This window comes from Mustela nigripes, chromosome 4 (genome assembly GCF_022355385.1).
Source record: "Mustela nigripes isolate SB6536 chromosome 4, MUSNIG.SB6536, whole genome shotgun sequence".
NCBI lineage: Eukaryota > Metazoa > Chordata > Mammalia > Carnivora > Mustelidae > Mustela > Mustela nigripes.
This window is the reverse complement of record NC_081560.1, coordinates 136,862,059-136,881,274: the sequence shown is the minus strand read 5'-3', so window position 1 is coordinate 136,881,274 and position 19,216 is coordinate 136,862,059. Positions and strand designations below refer to the sequence as shown.

General features: G+C 53.2%; 1 protein-coding gene across 4 annotated transcripts in view; it reads right to left on the bottom strand.

Annotated features, from left to right (window-relative positions):
* Positions 1–218: 218 nt before the first annotated feature.
* The window catches only part of PALD1 (phosphatase domain containing paladin 1), an 87,881-nt gene continuing 68,883 nt past the window's right edge, over positions 219–19,216 (bottom strand). For all 4 annotated transcript variants that reach the window (XM_059397648.1, XM_059397650.1, XM_059397647.1 and 1 more), the window contains exons 17-20: positions 18,980–19,051; positions 16,437–16,577; positions 2,446–2,601; positions 219–1,930 (exon numbers count right to left, since the gene is read on the bottom strand). In XM_059397648.1, coding sequence (XP_059253631.1) covers positions 1,778–1,930; positions 2,446–2,601; positions 16,437–16,577; positions 18,980–19,051 — 522 coding nt within the window. In that variant the 3' untranslated portion in view covers positions 219–1,777. The remainder of the gene's footprint in view (positions 1,931–2,445; positions 2,602–16,436; positions 16,578–18,979; positions 19,052–19,216) is intronic.

Sequence of the window (19,216 nt, the reverse complement as noted above, 5' to 3'; positions counted from 1 at the left end):
AGGGCTCAGCATGACAGCCCCAGGCAGCCAGAGTGAAAGAGTCACACATGAAGAAAGTGAAGGAAGGAGAGGGATGTCTGGACAAACCTACCTTCTCAGAGAGCCAGTGCTTTCAACTCATCTGGCCCCCACCCCCGCCCCGTTACTCTGAAGGAGCCAGGACCACAGCTCGCATCCGTTCTAGAACATACTATGGACAGATCAGCAGGCAGGCACAATTCACATTTAGCCATTTTTAATGCTCAAAAGCTCTGTACAAAAAACAAAAGTCACAAATGAGTCCTCACAACACCCCTGTGAGGTAGGTAGGCAAGTATTATTCTCCCATTTTACAAATGGGGAAACTGAGGCAGAGAGGCGAAGTGACCAGCCCGTGGTCCCAGCACAGCTGAAAGTCAGGGCCAACCATGAGAACACACAGAGGATCCCTCCCAGTTCAGCCTGATCTGTGACCCCTCATCTAGACCTTGTCTGCAAAGAAATGAAAACTTTTTAATACATGCAAAACTAAAAACAAAAAAACAAATCTGAAAAGGTAATGAACAGACATACAGTAGTTTTGCAAAAGATTTCAGCCAAGATGGCCAAGTATTTTCCACTACTAGGTGGATGTGAACAACTCTGGCCTCTCCTCTCAGAACCAGAGATGCCTCTGCTGTTTTTCTGCAGAAGTGCATGCGTTCAACCGGGGAGGGCTCCCAGGCTGCCACGAGCCAGGCCTAAGGGGCAGCCTCCACACCACCAGACTCAGGGCATCAGCAGACAGTGGTCCCCAGAGGAAGAGCCGCAGGACTCACCTCCACAGGGCCAACCGCTCCCCGCAGCCTTCCCACCGTGGGGACAGCGGCTCCCAAGGCCTCCTGCTCCCCAACCCTCGGCCCCTCTGCTTCCTCTAGAGGGAAACCTCAGGGGTCCTCAGCTGGGATGGCCTGGAACACCCTTCAGCCTACTCGCATGCTCCACTGTTCACTTGGGGTCACCCAGCCATCCTCGGGGCTCCTGCCACAGCTGGAGGGGACCTGGGGCCATCTGGGCAGCCAGGGCAGGGAAGAAGTGAGAGGGACCCCCTGCTGGGAGCTTGGGCTTCCTCAGCATGCCCACCCTGGTTCCCTGGAAAGCAGGGCAGGCCTCTTTTATAGGCCTGCGACCACTTTCTAGAAGCTCCTGCCTCTTGAGAGGGACTCTGCCCTTCCAGCTGGAGGACCTCCTCAGTCCCACCAGCCCCAGGGGATGGGGCGGGGAAGGAAGGAGAGGCAGAGCCTCTGCCAGACCCAGCAGGTCACGGGGTGGTACTCTTGAGGTCTCCAGGCTGGAGATGGGGCACGAGAGGCAAGGACACTGGGTGGGAAGCTGCCTTAAGGTGACAAGTCCACCAGAACCCTGTCTACTCCCGGGGGACCAGGAGCCAAGCAGGGAGGGCAGCAAGAGAGGGAAACCAGCCCAGCACCCCAGGCTGTCGGGACCACTGTGGCATGAGAGAGGAGGGCGCACACGTGGCCGTGGCGAGGAGCTTTGCTCGGCTACTTGGGGACTGAGCTCCTCGGAAGCCGTCTGCAGTCTGCAAGGCGCACGCGCCTGCTGTTCACAAGCATTAACTGTGCACTACTTGTCCTATAAAAAGCTCTTTTTGAAAAAGGGTCCCAACCCCGCCCCAGTGTCTCCGGGAAGCTGGGGCATGGATTCCTCGAGAGCACTCCCCGTGGAGAGCACCTGGAGCACCCCCAGACTGCAAGAAGCCGTTGGGGGGGGGGTGTGGGCAGGGATGGGGGAGCACATCTTACAGGAACTCCCCAGGGGTGGAGGGCTCGGGGAGGCGGCTCTGCTCCTGCCACCGGCAGCGAAGCCTGGAGAAGGGCTGGTCCCACCCGCTCTCGAGCTCGGGGAAGCCCAGCTGGTTGAGGATCTCGTAGACTCCCGCCTTCGATGCCACCTGGGGAAGACAGCAGAGCTGGGGGCGGTTGTCCCAGGAAGTTCAGGTCACCCCGCCCCTTCCCACGTCACCAAGCCCTACCCCCACCCCCGCCCCTCCGCCTGCTGGGCTCCAGATCACACAGGTGAGGCTGGGGCCCAGCGCTGCCTTCCACCAGCTCAGGCCCTGGCCAAGCTTGCGTTTTGACTACCACGAACTTCAGCTTCCTCATCTTCTACCACCCAGGACGATGCCGGGGGTGGGGGGGTCCGGAAGCACAGAAAGTACCCAGCAGATAGCAAGGCAGAGAGAGTGGCACAAGGAAGCCAAGTATCCTGTGCCCATGTGGCCCTGATGTGCCCACTGAGACACTGATTACCGCCTCTGATGCCTCCCACGTCGTGGCCTCCGCCACAAGCAGAGACCGGCCTGGACGCCCAATGCTGATGATAGAGACACGGTCCCGTATCATGGAAGCTTCCTGCGGAGCCGAATGACAGCGGGGCGGGCGGGGGCGACGAAGGGTGGCCCCTCACCTGCCGCATCCAGGAGCCGAAGGGCCTCTGCCAGGAGTCGGGCTTCTCCAGGTGGAGGTAAGCATTGAAGAGCACCAGGTACACGTAACGTTCCAGAAACTGTAGGCTCCGCAGCTGCAGCCGCCCCGCCTCTGGCTCCGACTTGGCCGCTTTCGCCTGGAAGACAAGGGCAGTGAGTGGGAGTCGCCGCGGGGCCCATCTCCACACCCCATGCACGGACACACACACACACACACAGCTCCGGGACTAGACAGGAGGAAGGGACTTGGACAGCAAGGCCCAGAGCATGGCCCTGGCTCAAGTTCCAGGGAGACCAAAGGAGAGCAAGGCTGAGCCATTAGGGCTCTGACCTTGGATGCAGCACGGCCTCCCCTCAGCCCCCGGGGCCTGAGCTCTATGGCCTCCCCGTGGCTCCCAGGCTAGTGCGTGTGTCTCTGCCTGGGAGGGCAGCCTCCACCTTGGCCTCGGCCCCGACGGGTCCTTAATGGACTTCCTTGCCCATTTCTCAAATGGCTCAGGATCAGGGGCAGAAGCGGGGTGAATCCAGTCCCCTGGCCCTGGCCCTACCCTCCCCAAGGCTGGAATAGATCCTAGAAAGGCCACCAGGGCTGGGAAGTAACGAAAGATAAGACGGCTGAGGGAAGAAAGAGGTGTGTGTGTTTTTAACAAGCCATCCCCAGCCCCCTATAAGACAGCATCAGGCCACATGCCAGGAGAGAGGGGACCGCCACATGACTAGGGAGAGAGCATGGGTTGTGGCTGGGCGGTGCAGGCCGGCTGGGGTCGGGGTAGAGAGCGCAAACAGCCTGTCATGGGGCTGTGCGGATGGTGGGCAGACAGTACCCAGCCGGCGGGACCCAGAAGGTGCTGGCCTGGCTGGAATGAGGGTGTGAAGGGACAAGACAGGGAACTGGGCTGGCAGCCAACTGTAGAAGCCCACGCTCTACCCTAGCCAAGCTCCGCACCCTGGCACGCGGACACCGGGGCCCCAGCTCAGACCCCTCAGAGGAGAGCCTGCGTGACACGGGGTACAGGTCAGCGTCCTGAGAAGCTCCCGGGGGAACTCTGCAGACGGGATAGAGCCCCATGGCTTTAGCTCAGGAGAGTCACTGAAGGTGTAGGGGCAGGAGTGACGTCTGACCGGAAGACTCCCGGGGACTTAAGTGGGGTGCTCTGGAAGCTTCCTCGGTGTGGGCATCAGTGGGCACCCCAAGGCACACAGAGTCGGCGTCCCCGTGGTACAGTGTCCCTGCCGCCATGCCTGAGGTGCTCCTTCGACCCACCACAGACGTACAGCCCACCCTGGAGGGGGAGCTCAGGAGAGAGAACGCCACACCCCACCCCACACCCTCCAGGCCTCCATCCACCCACTGCAGCTCCCTGTGCTCCAGGAAGACTAGCCCGGGGGCTGTTCCCTCAGGCGCCAGGAGCCTCCTCAAGGAACCAGCAAGGAACTAGAAACCAGAGACCCAGGAGCCAGGAAGGGCCACCTCCCCACAGCAGGCCCGTTGCCAGAAGCCTTCCAGTGCAGGCACAACTCAGCCCAGCTGCAGGAAGGCTTTGTGTGTGTGTGTGGGGGGGGGGGGGGCCCTTCCCCAGACATGACGAGACCCACAGCCTCAAGAACCAGGAGCTGGAGTGGGGCCGTCTGCAGGACCTGTGGTCCCCCACCTCTCACTTCCACCTCAGTTAACAGCCTCCCCCAGGGTGGAGCAAGGACATAGTAAGAAGGAGCTCTGGGGCACTGGGGACAGGGAAGGGGTAGGAGGTGGGCAGTAGAGGGGGCCGTGGAGGGGAAAGGGGCCCACAGCCACTGCTGTGGCTCCCTGCAAGACATAACTCTGGGCCCGGTCCTGCCATGTGAACTCTCAGCTCCCAGGTTTCTGGAGGTAGGACTGCTCAGATGTGCAAGGTAGCAGGAAGCATGCTTAAACCATGAGCAGCCACAGCAAGCCATGGAACAGGAGAGAGAGCAGCTACACAAGAAAGATGCGTGCACGGGTCCCGCCTGCAGCCATCCCTCGGGGGCTGGCTGGGTGGCTGAGGACAGTCCCAGGGCAACCAGAGCAGCTGGGTCAGGGGACTGAGACAGGGAGGGGAGCCAGACCAGGGAGGGCATCAAGGAGGCGGTGGTATCTGAGGCTGGTTAGGAAAAGGGGCAGGGAGAAAGGTGCCCTGAGAAGAGGAGGAAGGGGCCAGAGAATGAGGGGTGTCCAAGGCAGACTGACAGGGGAGGGGGCACAGAGAAAGAAGCAATGGAGGGGGGAGACAAGAATAGGATATGGAAGGCCAGCCAGGCCCTGATCCTACAGACAAAGGGGCCACGGAGGGCTTCTGGAGAGGGTGAGGGTGGAAATGGCCCCAGGGCTGCTGCCCGAGATGACCGCAGCAGGGTAGGGCAGGGTGCCTCTTGTTTTAAGGATCAACCCACCGGGTGCTCAAAAAAAAAAAGCAATTTTGTTTAGAAATTAGGTAGTGGACCCCCCCAAAAAAAATTTACCTAGAGACAAAGTATGGCCAATCCTCCACCACCCCACTCTCCCCAAGGAGGGCCTTGCTGTCCGGCACGGGCCACTCACCGCCCCATCCTTCCTGCTGCCTTCCCCATCTCCATCTCTGCAGCTTATTGAAGGAGGGAAAATTACCCACAGTTCCATAAGACAGGACCCGTTTGAAACTACTTTCAATTAGCGCTAAGGAAACATCCCGTGGGCATGAGAAGCCCACGGCTCCAGGGCTGACCCATGGGCACAGGCACCCAGACCTGTCCTCCCCAAGCCCTCAATCCCATGGGGACAGGGGCCAGCTGCTCCCAGATACACCAGAGAGGGCCGCCTCTGAGCAAAACTCAGGGTGGAGAGGCTGGATGACTCCTTCTGAGCCCTACCGGCAAGGTAGGGTAGAATTATCTCTAAATTCAGATCGCAAGTAAAGGTGACACCTGACACCCCCCAGAAGGTTCCGTGGGCACTTCCTGAGCGCAGTCATAGTCTGTGATTTGAGACAATAACCCATCTTCCTATCAAAGCCCAATTTCCTTAAAATTCCTTAAAACCCGATGTGGGCACTGTCTGGGGACAAGGATAGGCCAACCTCCTCCTGTTGATAAAAATAGCAGAGCTGTTTTTAAATGGCCTGGCAGGCCAAGCTGTCATTAGCTGAGGTGGCGCTGGATAAGGCTTCCGCGTCCATTGGGACCGAGCCCTAAAATAGAACAAGCTTAGGAAAGGTGGCCAAGGGTGCTGGGCGTTTCAGCTCTCTCGGGCCTGCGGTCGGCCGGCATCCACATAGGCCCAGCGTCTACAGCCGTGGCTCTCTTGAAGCTCTTGCCCTTTGCTGGGCCACGTGGAAGCGACCTACCAAGGCAGGGCTGATCCCCCTCCCCAGGTGTGTCAAGGGTCTACAGCATGCCACGTGCCAGGCTGAGCCTGTCACACCCAGAGTGGACTGTTAGATCCTAAAACGTCTCCTAGAGGGACGCCCATTTTGCAGATGAGGCTGGGCAAGGCTAAGTAAGCGCCCAACGTCAGAGTTCCCAGCTGGGACACAAATTCCAAATGCCCAGCTCTCTGACCCCTCTGGGCCCTGTGGGCATCAAGCTCAACCACGCCCCGCCTCACTCTTGCTTCCGTACCTTGACCGCCTGCCTTCCCTCTGCCTGGAAAACCCTTCCCTTCCACCAGGCCTGGCCCTGTTCCGCTCAGCGTTCCAGGCCCAGGCTGAGACCCGGCTCTTCTGAAGCCTGCTCTGAGTGCTCCAGCCTCTTCTCGGTCTCCTCTGCTCCCCAAGGAATGATCAGTCTTGAAAACAATCCTGGGGACAGGCACCAGACTATATAACGAGGTTTACAACTTGCATCCTCCCCAACACCCCGAATATCAGTGTCAGGACACAGACCAGGCACGTGGCAGGCACCCAGCTGGTGGACAAGCACAGACTCCCCAGGCCAGCTCAGCCACTCTCATGTCTCCAGTGCCCCCCTGGAATCTAGAGTTCAGACAGGACACTGGGGACCCCACACGTGCACCTCCACCTCCGGGAATCCAGACTCCAGGCTGAATGGAGACTCCGAGTGCACCACCACGCTGAAGAGCTCTAGGTAGATATCAAACCAACTTCTCACACTCACAAAACATGTCCCACCCAGGTGAACCTCCTGAGCTTTCCCCAAACCTGCTGGACAGTCTGCCCATCTTAACGTCCATTCTTCCCGCTGCTCAGGCCAAAACCTGGTCTCCCGTCCTAACTTCGCCCTTTCTCAGCCCCACAGCCAACCAGTCAGGGCATCTCGTCAACTGCTTTGAACACTGCCAGCTGCTGCTTGCCTCTTTATCACCTTGGCCCAAGCCGGGTCACCTCAGTGACAGTCCCTGACTGGCCTTCCTGGTCCCCCTCACCCCACTCCTGCAGGCTATTCCCACCACAGCCCCAGAGTAAGCCAGCTAGAACCTTATGTTTGCTCCTCTGCTCAACCCGCTCCACAAGCCCCCACTGGTGCTCAGAGTAGAAGCCGACATCTGTGTAATCGTCTATACAATCCCAGACCAGGCCCCATTCTGCCTGCCCCCAGCCCCTGTAACCTCTAACCTCCTCTCCTGTTCCTCAAACATACCAGGAAGCCCCCACCTCAGGGCCTTTGTACCTGCCGTATCCCTCTGTCCAGATGTCGGCATGGATCTCTCTCACCCCCTCAGGTCTGTGTTCAAACGACACCTTTTCATCAAGCCCCTTCCTGACTCAGACCCCATGTAAAACTGCAATCCCCTTAACCTCACAGACGCATCCCGACCGGACACAACGTGACTTTGACCTGTGTCTTGTTCCTCGTGTGTCTCCCTCCCTGGAGTGAGGGTTCCACACAGGCAGGAACTTCCCTGGGCTGGCCACGAGGCATCTCCAGACCTAGCACAGTGCCTGGCACTCAGGAGGCCTACCAGAAATGTTTGCCGAATACTTCAATCTCCCATTTTTATCAAGCCCGGCATCACTGACAGGCCGGTCTTACCTACATCAACCCTTCTGCTTTCCAGAAGGGGCGACCGAGGCCAAAGAGATGAGCTGACCTGCCGGATCGCATGGAGGGCTGGACACAGCCCAGGCCATGGGAAAACCAGAGCCCAAGGAGAGAAACAAGAAGCGCAATCGAGGCCAGGCTCAGGGCCTGAGTCAGTCCCAACCAGAAGACACCTTCGTTCCTGGGATCCACCTGCTGCCCTTTCCCTGACCTACTCATAGCAATGAGCACAGATGGCCTGGTGGCCTCTGCTGTCCAGCTGAGCAAGCGGCAGGCAGTCCTTGAAGACGGCTAGTCTCTAAGGGGCGAGGTCCCAGAGCGCCGACCCACCCATCCTTCTCAAAGCCCAGTGCCGCCCTCTCCCTGTCAGACGCTGGCTCTCAAGCAATCAGTGCCACCTCCTTCCAGAGGCTTCCTAGGGGTCCCTGCAAACTCCATCCTCCAGCCTGTCCCAGGGCCTCAAGCACAAGGATGCTTTCTACACCTCATCCCCAGAAGAGAGAAAATGGCCCTTGGCCCATAGACAAGTAGCCAGTTTTCCAAACAAAACAAAACATTTTTTTTAAAGATTTATTTATTTACTTGAGAGAGAGCACGCGCATGACCGTGAGAGAGAGCACAAGCGGGGGAGAGACAGAGGGAGAAGCAGGCTCTCCACTGAGCAAGGAGTCTGATGTGGGGCTCAATCCCAGGACCCTGGGGTCATGACCTGAGCCGAAGGCAGATGCTTAATCAACTGAGCCAACCAGGTGCCCCCAAAAAACACATTTTATTCAGTACTTTCAAAGCAGGAAGGTACTAAACCTGGCAACACAGACTTCTCTGTGCACCCTTCATTCCCCAAACATCATTTACTCCTAGGCCAGGCTCTGGGATGCGGTGCCAAGACAGCCCTCGGGAGCCCACTGCCCTGTACGTAAGCTAGTGAACTGGCCAGGTGTCCCTGCTCCCCGCCCACGGCACCCTACACACCCCACTCTCACTTGACCTTGGAAACAAGCTGTGCTCACTGCCACCCTTATAGGCAGCTGGAGAAGCAACAGTGACCCCAGGTGACAGATGGCAAAGGAAAGGCCCAGAGAGGCCAAAGCAATCCACCCAGGGCTGTGCAGGGAGCTCTTAGCAGAGCCCTGGCCAGAACTCGGGGCTTCCCACACAGACTCAGCATTTTGGGCGGCTGGAGAAGGGCGCCCTCTCCTGGCAGACCAACAATGTGGACAAAGAACAAAAAGGCACAAGGAAGGGTAGGAGTCCGATTTCCTATTTAATCACACGGTGACTTACTCAGGCTTCGGCTCACTGGTCTGCTCACTGGCCAGACATCTGTGGAGCCCTACTTGCCCCAGGTGGGGTCTGGGGGTCAAGGGGTCAGAGATGAGCCCTGGCCCAGCAGAACAGAGAGGAGCAGCAGAAAGAGGCACCCCAGGCGGGGGGGGGACCAGAAGGCTAACAGGGGCAGCAGTGAGCACAAAGGCGGGTCTCCTTGGGGAGTGTATGGGCTGAGACTGAGACCCCTCCCGAACCACAGAGAGCTCCAAGCCTCCAGGGGCACACCTAGGGCCAAGCTCAGGGCAGGTGGGCAGGGCATGGCTGCGGCACGGTTAAAGCAGGAGGTCGCCCTGGAGGGAGAAGATCGTTCAGGCTCAGCCATACCATGGGAAGGAGGGGAAAGCAAAAGAGGTCTCAGGTCTGAGAACACGTGCCCTACAAACACACACACACACACACACACGCACACACGCACACACCGTTCGAGCAGCCGCTCGTCCACCCGAGCAACTCTTCCTTCCATCATATTTTCTGTGACAGTTTACAGCATTCCAAGGCCACTCTAATTGCACGGGCCAGGCCCTGGAGACACATTACCTACTGGAATGAGGTCTTCAGGGAACGACTTTGGCCAAACCATAGTCACGGAGAGACTGAGAGGAGACCCCACCTGGGATCTGTATTCTTCTGAAGATAACACCCTTTGTCTTTGGGGGCACCGAGCTAAACCTCTGACGTTTTGGCAACTCGGCACCAACCCAGGGCAGCGCATGTGGTAGGCCCTGGTGGCTTCCTCACTGGCCCCTTCCTTTTTCCACCACAAGACTGCCCCCTGGGTCATGGCTGTCATGGAGGAAAGGAACACAGGCTGAGGTGTTGGGAGACGGGTTCTGATCCTGCTTCGAGTTGATCACGGTGTCATTAGGCCTCAGTGTCCTCCTCGCGAAAATGGTCTAGTAAAACCTACCATCACCTCCTTACCAGCCGCCCCGAGGACCAAGGGAGACAAAAGAGTAAGTTCTTAGAAAACTCAAAAAGCACTGTTCAAAGTTAGAGATTTATAGACGAAATCTCATTTCAAGACCAAAGGACATTTTATTCCTCTCTGTGTGGCTACTTTTATCTCAGTTCTTCTTCAAACTCCTTCTGAAGGGACAGAAGGGAGACACATCAGACTGTTCAAAACACAGTACACTAAGAATTAACGTCACCAGCCAAAGCTAAGGAAAAGGCCGCTGGCATTAATGATTCTAGCAGGACTTCCTCCAGGAGCCCTGACCTGAGTTTCTGTCACAAATATTTTTCCCTTTCTAGGCCCAGCAGGAAACAACTAATTCACCAGATGGTGTCCCCACTGTGGGCTGGGGCCCAGCCTTGTCACCTCTATCGCCACCTCACAGAGTAGCTTAGTTCAAAGAGCTTTCTCTTTCTTTTTTCTTTTTGAGGTGGTTTTTAAAATGCCCTGAGCATTCTGGCCCCCTCACACACATAAGGCAGATTAGGCTCCGGCCCAGTCTCACTGCACTCTAGAGAGTGGAGGACACATCGCTGGGCTGCCTGGGATGAGCCTAGGCAGAGAGGGGGGCCAAGACTGTCATACAAGGGAAGGCCTGTCTCTGTGGAAAATGTGTGTGCAGCTGCAGTCCCATGACTCCCTCTGTGTTTATGACCCAAGTCCGCGATGTGCTCTTGTCCTCTGGCCGCCTCAGGCCAAGAGCACGAATTTTGGCTTCTAGTTCTGCTTCCCCCAACCCCGGAAGCAGCAGGGCTTGAGTTGGGAAGGAGCTGAAACTGTCCTCCAACTTGGGCGGCAGGGCAGAGAGGGCCCAACCTGGAAGTCCGGGCCTGGAGTCTCGCGCTCCTCTTGCCATCCACCAGCTATGGGTTCCTGGGCAAGCCCAGGGCCTCCCTTCCTCAAATGCACACATGGCCGTGAGGTACAGCTTCCCCTTCCTCAGGCACAGATACAAGTAAGGACTGAGCCAGACTGTGGAAGTGAAAATGCTCAGTGAGCCTCGTGGGGGCACCTCCCACACTGTTTCTGAGTCGGGATGAGTGGAGACTGGGTCTCCGGGTCTCCAGCCCTGGCCTCTGGCAACTCCCAGCCTCCCCTCAGGAGCCCCTCCATCTTCCTTCTCCCAGACCACCCCAGTCACCCAGACCCACATGACGGGCTCCAAGTCCGAGTCTGGAAGAACAGAGGCTCCCCGAACCCAACATCCTTCCCCTGGGCTTTAGCGAAGCACACCTTACAAACCTCCTTTAACACGAGCAAGTCCAGTGAAAAACCAAGCTCGGGCCCTGCCTTCCTGCCTCCGCCACACCTCGGCGGGGAGTATCTTTCTGGAATGATTGAGTTAGCTAACAGAGGGGGAATGAGAGCACCAGCGAATCAGCATTTTGCACACCCTCAGTGAAATAAAGAATCCAGGGGACGACCTCCAGCAGTTGCCCAGTCCCAAGAGACACCACGGGGACTTCTGTACCACTGTGGAAGCCCACGGCATCACCCGTGATTAGTTAGAGCTCGGGGTGCGACCAGCCAGGTCCAGACTGCAGGTATCTGGTAAGCAACCTGCTTCCCTCTGGGGTTACATTTCAGGGGAAGGAGAGGGAGAAGAGCAGCCCTGGGCTCCACGGGCCACATCAGCCACATGTGATCTGTGGTTCTGATCTGGATCCTGATCCAACCGCAGAAAGACTCTGGGAGACCACTGAGAAAATCTAAACATGGACCAGGTGCTGGGGCAGTTTGGAGTAACTTTTAGAGGCTTGGGGTCTGGGAGCGAGGCTCTTTGCCTCTCAGCCCTGCTCTGAGAGCGACGCCCATGGGACCCTAGAAAACCGCTCTCTAGCTCATCTGTCAGCAGAGGGGACAAATGCTCTCTAAGTTCTTTAGCGCTGAAACCTGAGGGTCTCTGTGGGGATTCTGAAGCTACAGGACATCACAGGACACTCTGGCACTACAGGGATCCTCAGAGCCCTCCCATTAGTCAAACACGTGTTGTGTGTCAGCCCTGTACTTCTGGTCCCTTGTGTCTTTTTCACACACAGCCCTGCCAGGAAGCATTATCGGTCCTGCCTGTCAGGTGGGGACACAGGCGGTCAGAGAGGATGAAGATGGCTATTGAAACCCAGGCTCCTCCAACTCCCACACCCACATTCCTTCTGCCCATCAGCCCAGAGCAAGCCAGCCATTCCAGAGTCCACACATAGGCATGCACAGAGCAGACCAGAGGCCCCTTCTAATCTCAAGGCAGTGGGGGCAGCTCAGGCCATCCTGACCTTAGCAGGACATATGCTCTGGGTCTAGCCAGGCCAGGTCAAGTGCAGGGTAACCTTGGAGGAAAGACATTCTGCCTTTTCTCTCTAAAGGATATAGGGGCCTGGTCACCAAAAGCTGTGATTCCTAAATCTGGGTCCATAACCAGTTGCAAGGGTCCACAGGAACTTAGAAACATAAATCTGTTCAAGGACTCTACTCTGAGATCATGTCTATTCTACTCCCAGATGACATCCATTCTACCTTTCTGGTACTAAAATATCCTTTTATTAATGAAATGTCAACCATGTATATGGTAGTTAAGTTTTTAAATTGTTGCTTCTTTCTTTCCTTCCATCTCTCCTTTCCTTAAAATGGACACATTTAGCAAGGTTATATACTGGCAACCCTAGAAAGGTCCTTCCCTGTTTTAAACTGGCCTCATGAATCCCAGCTACTGGGATTGAGGCTGCTTTTAGCTCTTTCTTTGTTCTAGGATCTCTAAGATTAGTGTCCTTATAAGAAAAGATATCAGACAGCCCCTTCCCTCTCTCTCTCTCTCCCATCCTGCCATCTGTCCATATCCAGGCAGCCAGGAAAGGTTGGGGGAGGATACAGAGAGAAGGTCGATGTGTACAAGTACGGTGAGAGTGCTCTCTGGAAACAAATCGGTCAGAACCTTCATCTTGGACTTTCCAGTCTCCGCAATGTGAGAAAATAAATTTCTGTTGTTTAAGCCATGTGGTTGTGGTATTTTATTGTGGCAGCCCGAACTGACTAATGCACGTATGATGGCCTCTCCCTTCTTGAGGTTTCGGTCTCATCTGCAAAATTGAGACAGTCACATTCTGTGAGGCCAGCAGGACCCTAATGCCAAACCGAACAAAGATAAAAGAGACCAAGATCTCTTATGAATCTGACACAAAAATCCTCGACAAACCAAATCTAACAACATAAAAAGACACACCATGACTGAGTAGGATTTATCCCAGAATGCAAGGTTGGTTTAACACCTAAAGTTCAATTAAAATAACATACTATATCAATAGAATAAAGGGCAAAAACCATGATAATCATCTCAACAGATATGGAAAAGCATTTAACAAGAGTCAATATCTCCTCATTAAAAGAAAAAAAATACACTCAATAAACTAAAAATGGAAAGGAACTTTCTCAAGCTGACAAAGTTTATGTTTTCTCAAGCTGACAAAAATCCAGTTAGGGCACCAGGGTGGCTCAGTGGATTAAAGCCTCTGCCTTCGGCTCAGGTCATGATCTCAGGGGCCTGAGATCGAGCCCCGAATCTGGCTCTCTGCTCAGCAGGGAGCCTGCTTCCCTCTCTCTCTCTGCCTGCCTCTCTGCCTACTTGTGATCTCTGTCTGCCAAATAAATAAATAAAATCTTTAAAAAAAAAAGAAAGAAAGAAAGAAAGAAAAAGCCAGTTAAAATAAGATTTAATGTGAAAGGCTGAAAGCTTCCCCCTAAGATCGGGAACTAGAGGGAAGTGTCTCTGCTAGCTAACTTTACTTAACATTCCACTGGAGGATCTAGCCAGGGCAATTAAGCAAGAAAATTAAACAAAAGGCACCCAAATTAGAAAGGAAGAAGCAAAACTATCTCTATTTGCATATGACATGATCTTTTAAATAGAAAATCCTAAAAATTTCACTAAGTATGAAAATTAATGAATTAGTTTAGCAAGGTTGCAAGATAGAAGATCAACATACAAATGTCAATTGTATCTCTATATAGTAACCATGAACAAACTAAAAACTGAAATTGAGAAATTAACTCCATTTACAATAGCACAAAAGCAGTAAGTTACTTATGAATCAATTTAATATAAGAAGTGTAAAACTCACACTCTGGAACTATAAAATATCTTGTAAAAAAGCAAAGAAGCCCTATGTGAATGGAAAAACATTTCATGTTCATGCATCAAAAGAAGAACTATTGTCAAGATGGCAATACTCGGGACGCCTGGGTGGCTCAGTTGGTTAAGTGGCTGCCTTTGGCTCAGGTCGTGATCCCAGCGTCCTGGGATCGAGTCCAACATCGGGCTCCTTGCCTGGCAGGGAGCCTGCTTCTCCCTCTGCCTCTGCCTGCCACTCTGTCTGCCTGTGCTTGCTCTCGCTTCTCTCTCTATGACAAATAAATAAATAAAATCTTTATTTAAAAAAAAAAAAAAAAAGATGGCAACACTTCTCAGATTGATCTGCATCGAAATCCCTATCAAAATCTCAATTGGCTTTTTTGTTGTTGTTCAGAAATTAGCAAGCTAATCCTAATTCCTATTCATATGGAAATACAAGGGACCCAGAATAGCCAAAATAGTTCTGAAAAAGAAGTTCTGAAAAAATAGTTCTGAAAAAGGCATACTGGGAGAATTCATTTCCTAATTTCAAAATTCACTATAATACTAGGGTAATCAAGACAGTATAGTACTGGCATAGAATACACAAACAGATCAATGGAACAGGATTAAAAGCTCAGAAATAAGCCCTCATATTTACAGTCAATGTATTTTTTTTAGAGGTATCAAAATAATTCAGTGGGGGAAAGAACTGTCTTTTCAACACATGTGGGAGGACAACTGGATATCTACATACAAGAGAATGAAGTTGGATCTCTACCTCACACCATATATAAAAATTAACTCAAGATGAATCAAAGACTAAATGTAAGAGCTACAACTACAAAACTCTTAGAAGAAAAATACTTACCTCTTAGAGGTGAATTCTCATGAGTTTAGATTAGGCATGACACCAAAAACAGAATGTGATATATACAAACAATAGAATATTAGTCACAAAAAGGAATGAAGTCATGATCCTGGTTAGAGCACAGATGAAACTTGAGCACATTGTGCTGAGTGAAAGAAGCTGGTCAAGAGGACCACATGGTGCGTGATTCCATTTTTATGAAATGTCCAGGATAGGCAAATCCATAGAGCAGAAAGTAGATTCACGGCTGCCTAGGGTTGGGGGAAGACGAAATGGGGCAATGAAAATGTTCTGTATCTGGCTGTGATGATGGCTACATAGCTCTTGGAATGTACTAAAAACTGGGGAATTGTACTTTAAATAATTGTTTTGTATGTGAATTCTATCTCCATAAAGCTGTCATTTAGAAGACAGCAAGAGGGTGAGACTTGGCTGCAGCAAATCCCCAGAAGGGGCCCCCAACCAGAGCATTGCATCATCTAAGAGCTTTACAGACCTACGGAATCAGAAACTCAGAACTGGAGCCCAGCCCAGAATGGGCCCCCCAAGTGATCTTGAAACTCACCACAGCTGGGGACTCCCGCTTAGATGAGATGGTTCTCACCCTTGACTATGCATTACAATCACCTGGGAACTGTACAAAAAACACTCACACCCTGGCCCCCCAAGGAGACCTAGTAAGTTATACTTTATGGATGGAACTGAGGCATGGGAATGTTTTAAAGCTCCCATGTGAAACAAGTGTGTCACCGGGGTGAAAAGGACCAGATAAGAGAATGAAGGCCTTCTGCTCTTCAGCCTCTTTGAGAATTTGACCCAGGCTCAGCTCACTAAGGCCACATAGCGGCCATACTGGGGAATGACTCTATATCTTCCTTCCGTTCCACCCCCACCCCACCCTATCACCCCTGCACCAGGGAGCCCTGCGTGGGGCTCAGGGATCCCTATCCTCCCACTGCTGAGGTCAACAGAAGCCTGGCCTCTGGAATGGGAGTGCGTGAACATAGTTACCAAAAGGTAATGTCAAATCATCTGACTGAGCCAGGAGAGCTGTGTATGACAGAGCCCCACCAATAGCTAATGGAACGACACACTTTTTTCTAAATAGGCTGAAACTCTGGGCTTTTACAGAAAGTTTGTAAATTTATGGAAACATTTTCATTGCTATCGTTTAATGAGTCACCCAAACACAATTTTTAAAGGAGGAGGTCAATCTGGGAGCCACCCCAGCTCCCAGGTAGTGCAGACATACATAGGTCCTAAGCAGTCACGCGGCATCAGCCGTTAGAACACTAAACGAGTGCCCTGCCAGCCGTTACATGGCCACGTGCCAAGCCCTGGAGTGGCCCCATCTAGCTACCTGACTCCTGCCCGGGACCCTCAGTGCCCCCCATGACCCAGAACCTGAAGGGTTAACACCTGGCACCACAGGGGTCAGGATGGAGTGCTGGTTCTGACTGGCCACATCTCTGACCAGTTCCAGGGCTGCCACAGTTGTCAAACGCTCTGATCATCCCTGACACACAAACCTCACCAAGCACTCCCTGAATCAAGCCAGGGTAAGCCAGGGTCGGGTGTGTTTCCATTTCACAGGTCACTTCCAAAAGGTGAAGGAGTAACAGAACTGATGAGGGTCCCACAGGAGCCCTAGCTGCCTCACGTCCAGTCAGCCCCAAGCTCACTGTGCCCTGGGGTGGGACACCTGGGTCGGGGCGAGGCTCACCTGGCGGTAGGTGCAGATGATGATTTCCCGCAAGTGATAGTGCATGGGCGTCATGGTCTCACTGACTGTGTCCAGGGCTGCATCTACCTCCTTCTTCACTCGGTGCCCGTCAGGCAGCAGCTGCACCACCTTCATCACCACCTGGGGCCAGGAGAGCACAGAGAAAACTAAGGGAGGGGGGAGGTAGGTGGGGCCTCCAGCCCCAGCAACAGGCTCACCCCACACAAAGGGACCCCTCAAGGCCTACTCCACAGTGTGCTGAGAAAACTGGATATTCACATGCAGATTTTTTTAAGTTTTTTTTTTAAAGATTTTATTTATTTATTTGACAGAGATCACAAGTAGGCAGAGAGGCAGGCAGAGAGAGGAAGGGAAGCAGGCTCCCTGCTGAGCAGAGAGCCAGATGCGGGGTTCGATCCTAGGACCCTGGTATCATGACCTGAGCCAAAGGCAGAGGTTTTAACCCACTGAGCCACCCAGGCGACTCTCACATACAAATTTAATTTAAAATGGATCAAAGACCTAAACCAGGGCTAAAACCATAGAACTGGCAGAAGAAAATACAGAGGAAAACTCCATGACATCGCATGTGGCAGTGACTTCTTGGTCAGGCCATCAGACATAGAGGCAAACAAAGAAAGGACACCATCAACACCACAAAAAGGCAACTGACAGAATGAAAGGAAATATTTGCAAATCATGTACGTACTGAGGGATTGATATCCAGAATATATTTAAAATTTCTGTAACTCAGCAACAAAACAAACCAAATCAGAAATGGGCAAAGAACGTGAACAGACATTTCCTCACAGAAGACATGCAGGCAGCCAACGAGCATCTGGAAAGATGCTCAGCATCACTCGTCATCAGGAAAATACAACTCAAAACCACGAGGTATCACCTCACATCCACCAGGACAGCTACTATCAGAACAGAAGACAACAAGTGTTGGCAAAAACAAGAAGAAACTCAACCTCTTGTGCTTTGCCAGTGGGTATGTAAAATGGCGCTACTACCACAAATGACAATATGGCCACCATTTAAAAATCAAGCAGGTTGGGGCGCCTGGGTGGCTCAGTGGGTTAAAGCCTCTGCCTTCAGCTCAGGTCATGATCCCAGGGTCCTGGGATCGAGCCCCGCATCAGGCTCTACTGCTCAACAGGGAGCCTGCTTCCTCCTCTCTTTCTGCCTGCCTCTCTGCATACTTGTGCCTTCTGTCTGTCAAATAAATAAATAAAATCTTTAAAAATAAATAAATAAATAAATAAAAATCAAGCAGGTTACTGTACAATCCAGCAATTCCACCTCTGAAACTGCAAACAGATATCCAGACAGGTATTTGGGCTCCCATGTTCATAGAAGCATGACTCATAGTCACCAGAGGGTGACGATAACGCAAGTGTCCACCACCAGATGAGTGGATAAACAAAACGTGGTCCATACATACAAGGGAATATTACTCAGCCTTGAAAAGGAGTGAAAGCGAAAAAACACTCAACCTGGAGGACATGATGCTAAATGACACAGACCAGACACAAAGGGACAAATAAATACTGGGTGATATTACTTGAATGAGGCATGGAGAACAGTCAAATCCACAGACACAAAGTAGAACAGTAGTCACTAGCAGCTGCGGAGGGAGCAATGGGGAGTTCCTGTTTCATGGGTATGGTCAGTTTGCGATGAAGAGAAAGTTCTGGAGATGGATGGTGATAATGGTTGCACGACAAAGTGAATGTACTCAATTCCACAGAACTATATGCTTAAAGACACTTAAAATGGTCAATTATATGGTATGTACCTTTTACCACAATGAAAAAATAAAAATCTAAGAATCAGCGAATCAGTGAGAAGGAAGAGGGGAGTTTCAGGAGACAGAAGAGCAGATGCAAAGGCTGAGAAGCTGAGGGAGTTTGGTAAGTTGGAGGGAGCACGCAAAGGCCACAGTGACAGCAGGGACAGAAGGGGAGGGGAATGTTGTGTGGCCAGATGACGAAGCAGGGAATGTTGTGTGGCCAGATGGCTACAGCACCAACAGCAGAGAACCCCATGCAGGCTCTGAGCAACCCCCATAAGATAGGGACCCGCTGCCCGTGTGCAGGGTGTCTGTGGTGATGACATGTGGCAGGTGCACAATACAGGGGTGACTAAATCAGAAATGTGAGCAGCTGTCCACCCAGTGCCCTGGACTGAAACAGGGGCGAGGTGGGACAGGCCACAGCCCAGCATCAAGGTTACCAGCCACAGCTGGGGCCCCGGCGCCTATGAGGCAGTCATCAGCACCATCCAGACAAAATGTGGCCAAGGCCTCCCCTAGGGCACAGAGCAGCCCAGCAGCAGGGCCAAGTGGCACCCCCTCTTCTCCAAGAGCCAAGCTGACCTGTGCTCTGGTTTTCTCATCTGTGAAATGGGAGCAGGGGAGCATGGAGATGATGACATGGGAGAAGGTGATATAAGTAAGAGGAGCTCTGAAGATCCCCCAGAACTGTCAGCCCTCTCCCCTCACCGAGGGGTCCCCACGGGGCCCTGTGGGGTGTGCTCACCTCAAACTCGCCCTTGGTGAACTTGGCATCAGGCACACTCACGAGCTCCTCCTCGCCCACCTCGGGGAAGCCCTGAGGGAGGACAGCTGCTGGGACAGGGAGCACGTCCGTCCAGGTGGCCCCCTCCCCAACCTGAGGAACCCCTTGCCAGGGGTCTGCCAGTCCCCAAGCCCTCTGCCCAGGACTGATGGGACAGGCTCTGGGACCATGCCATGCACCATCCCTGCCCTCCACATG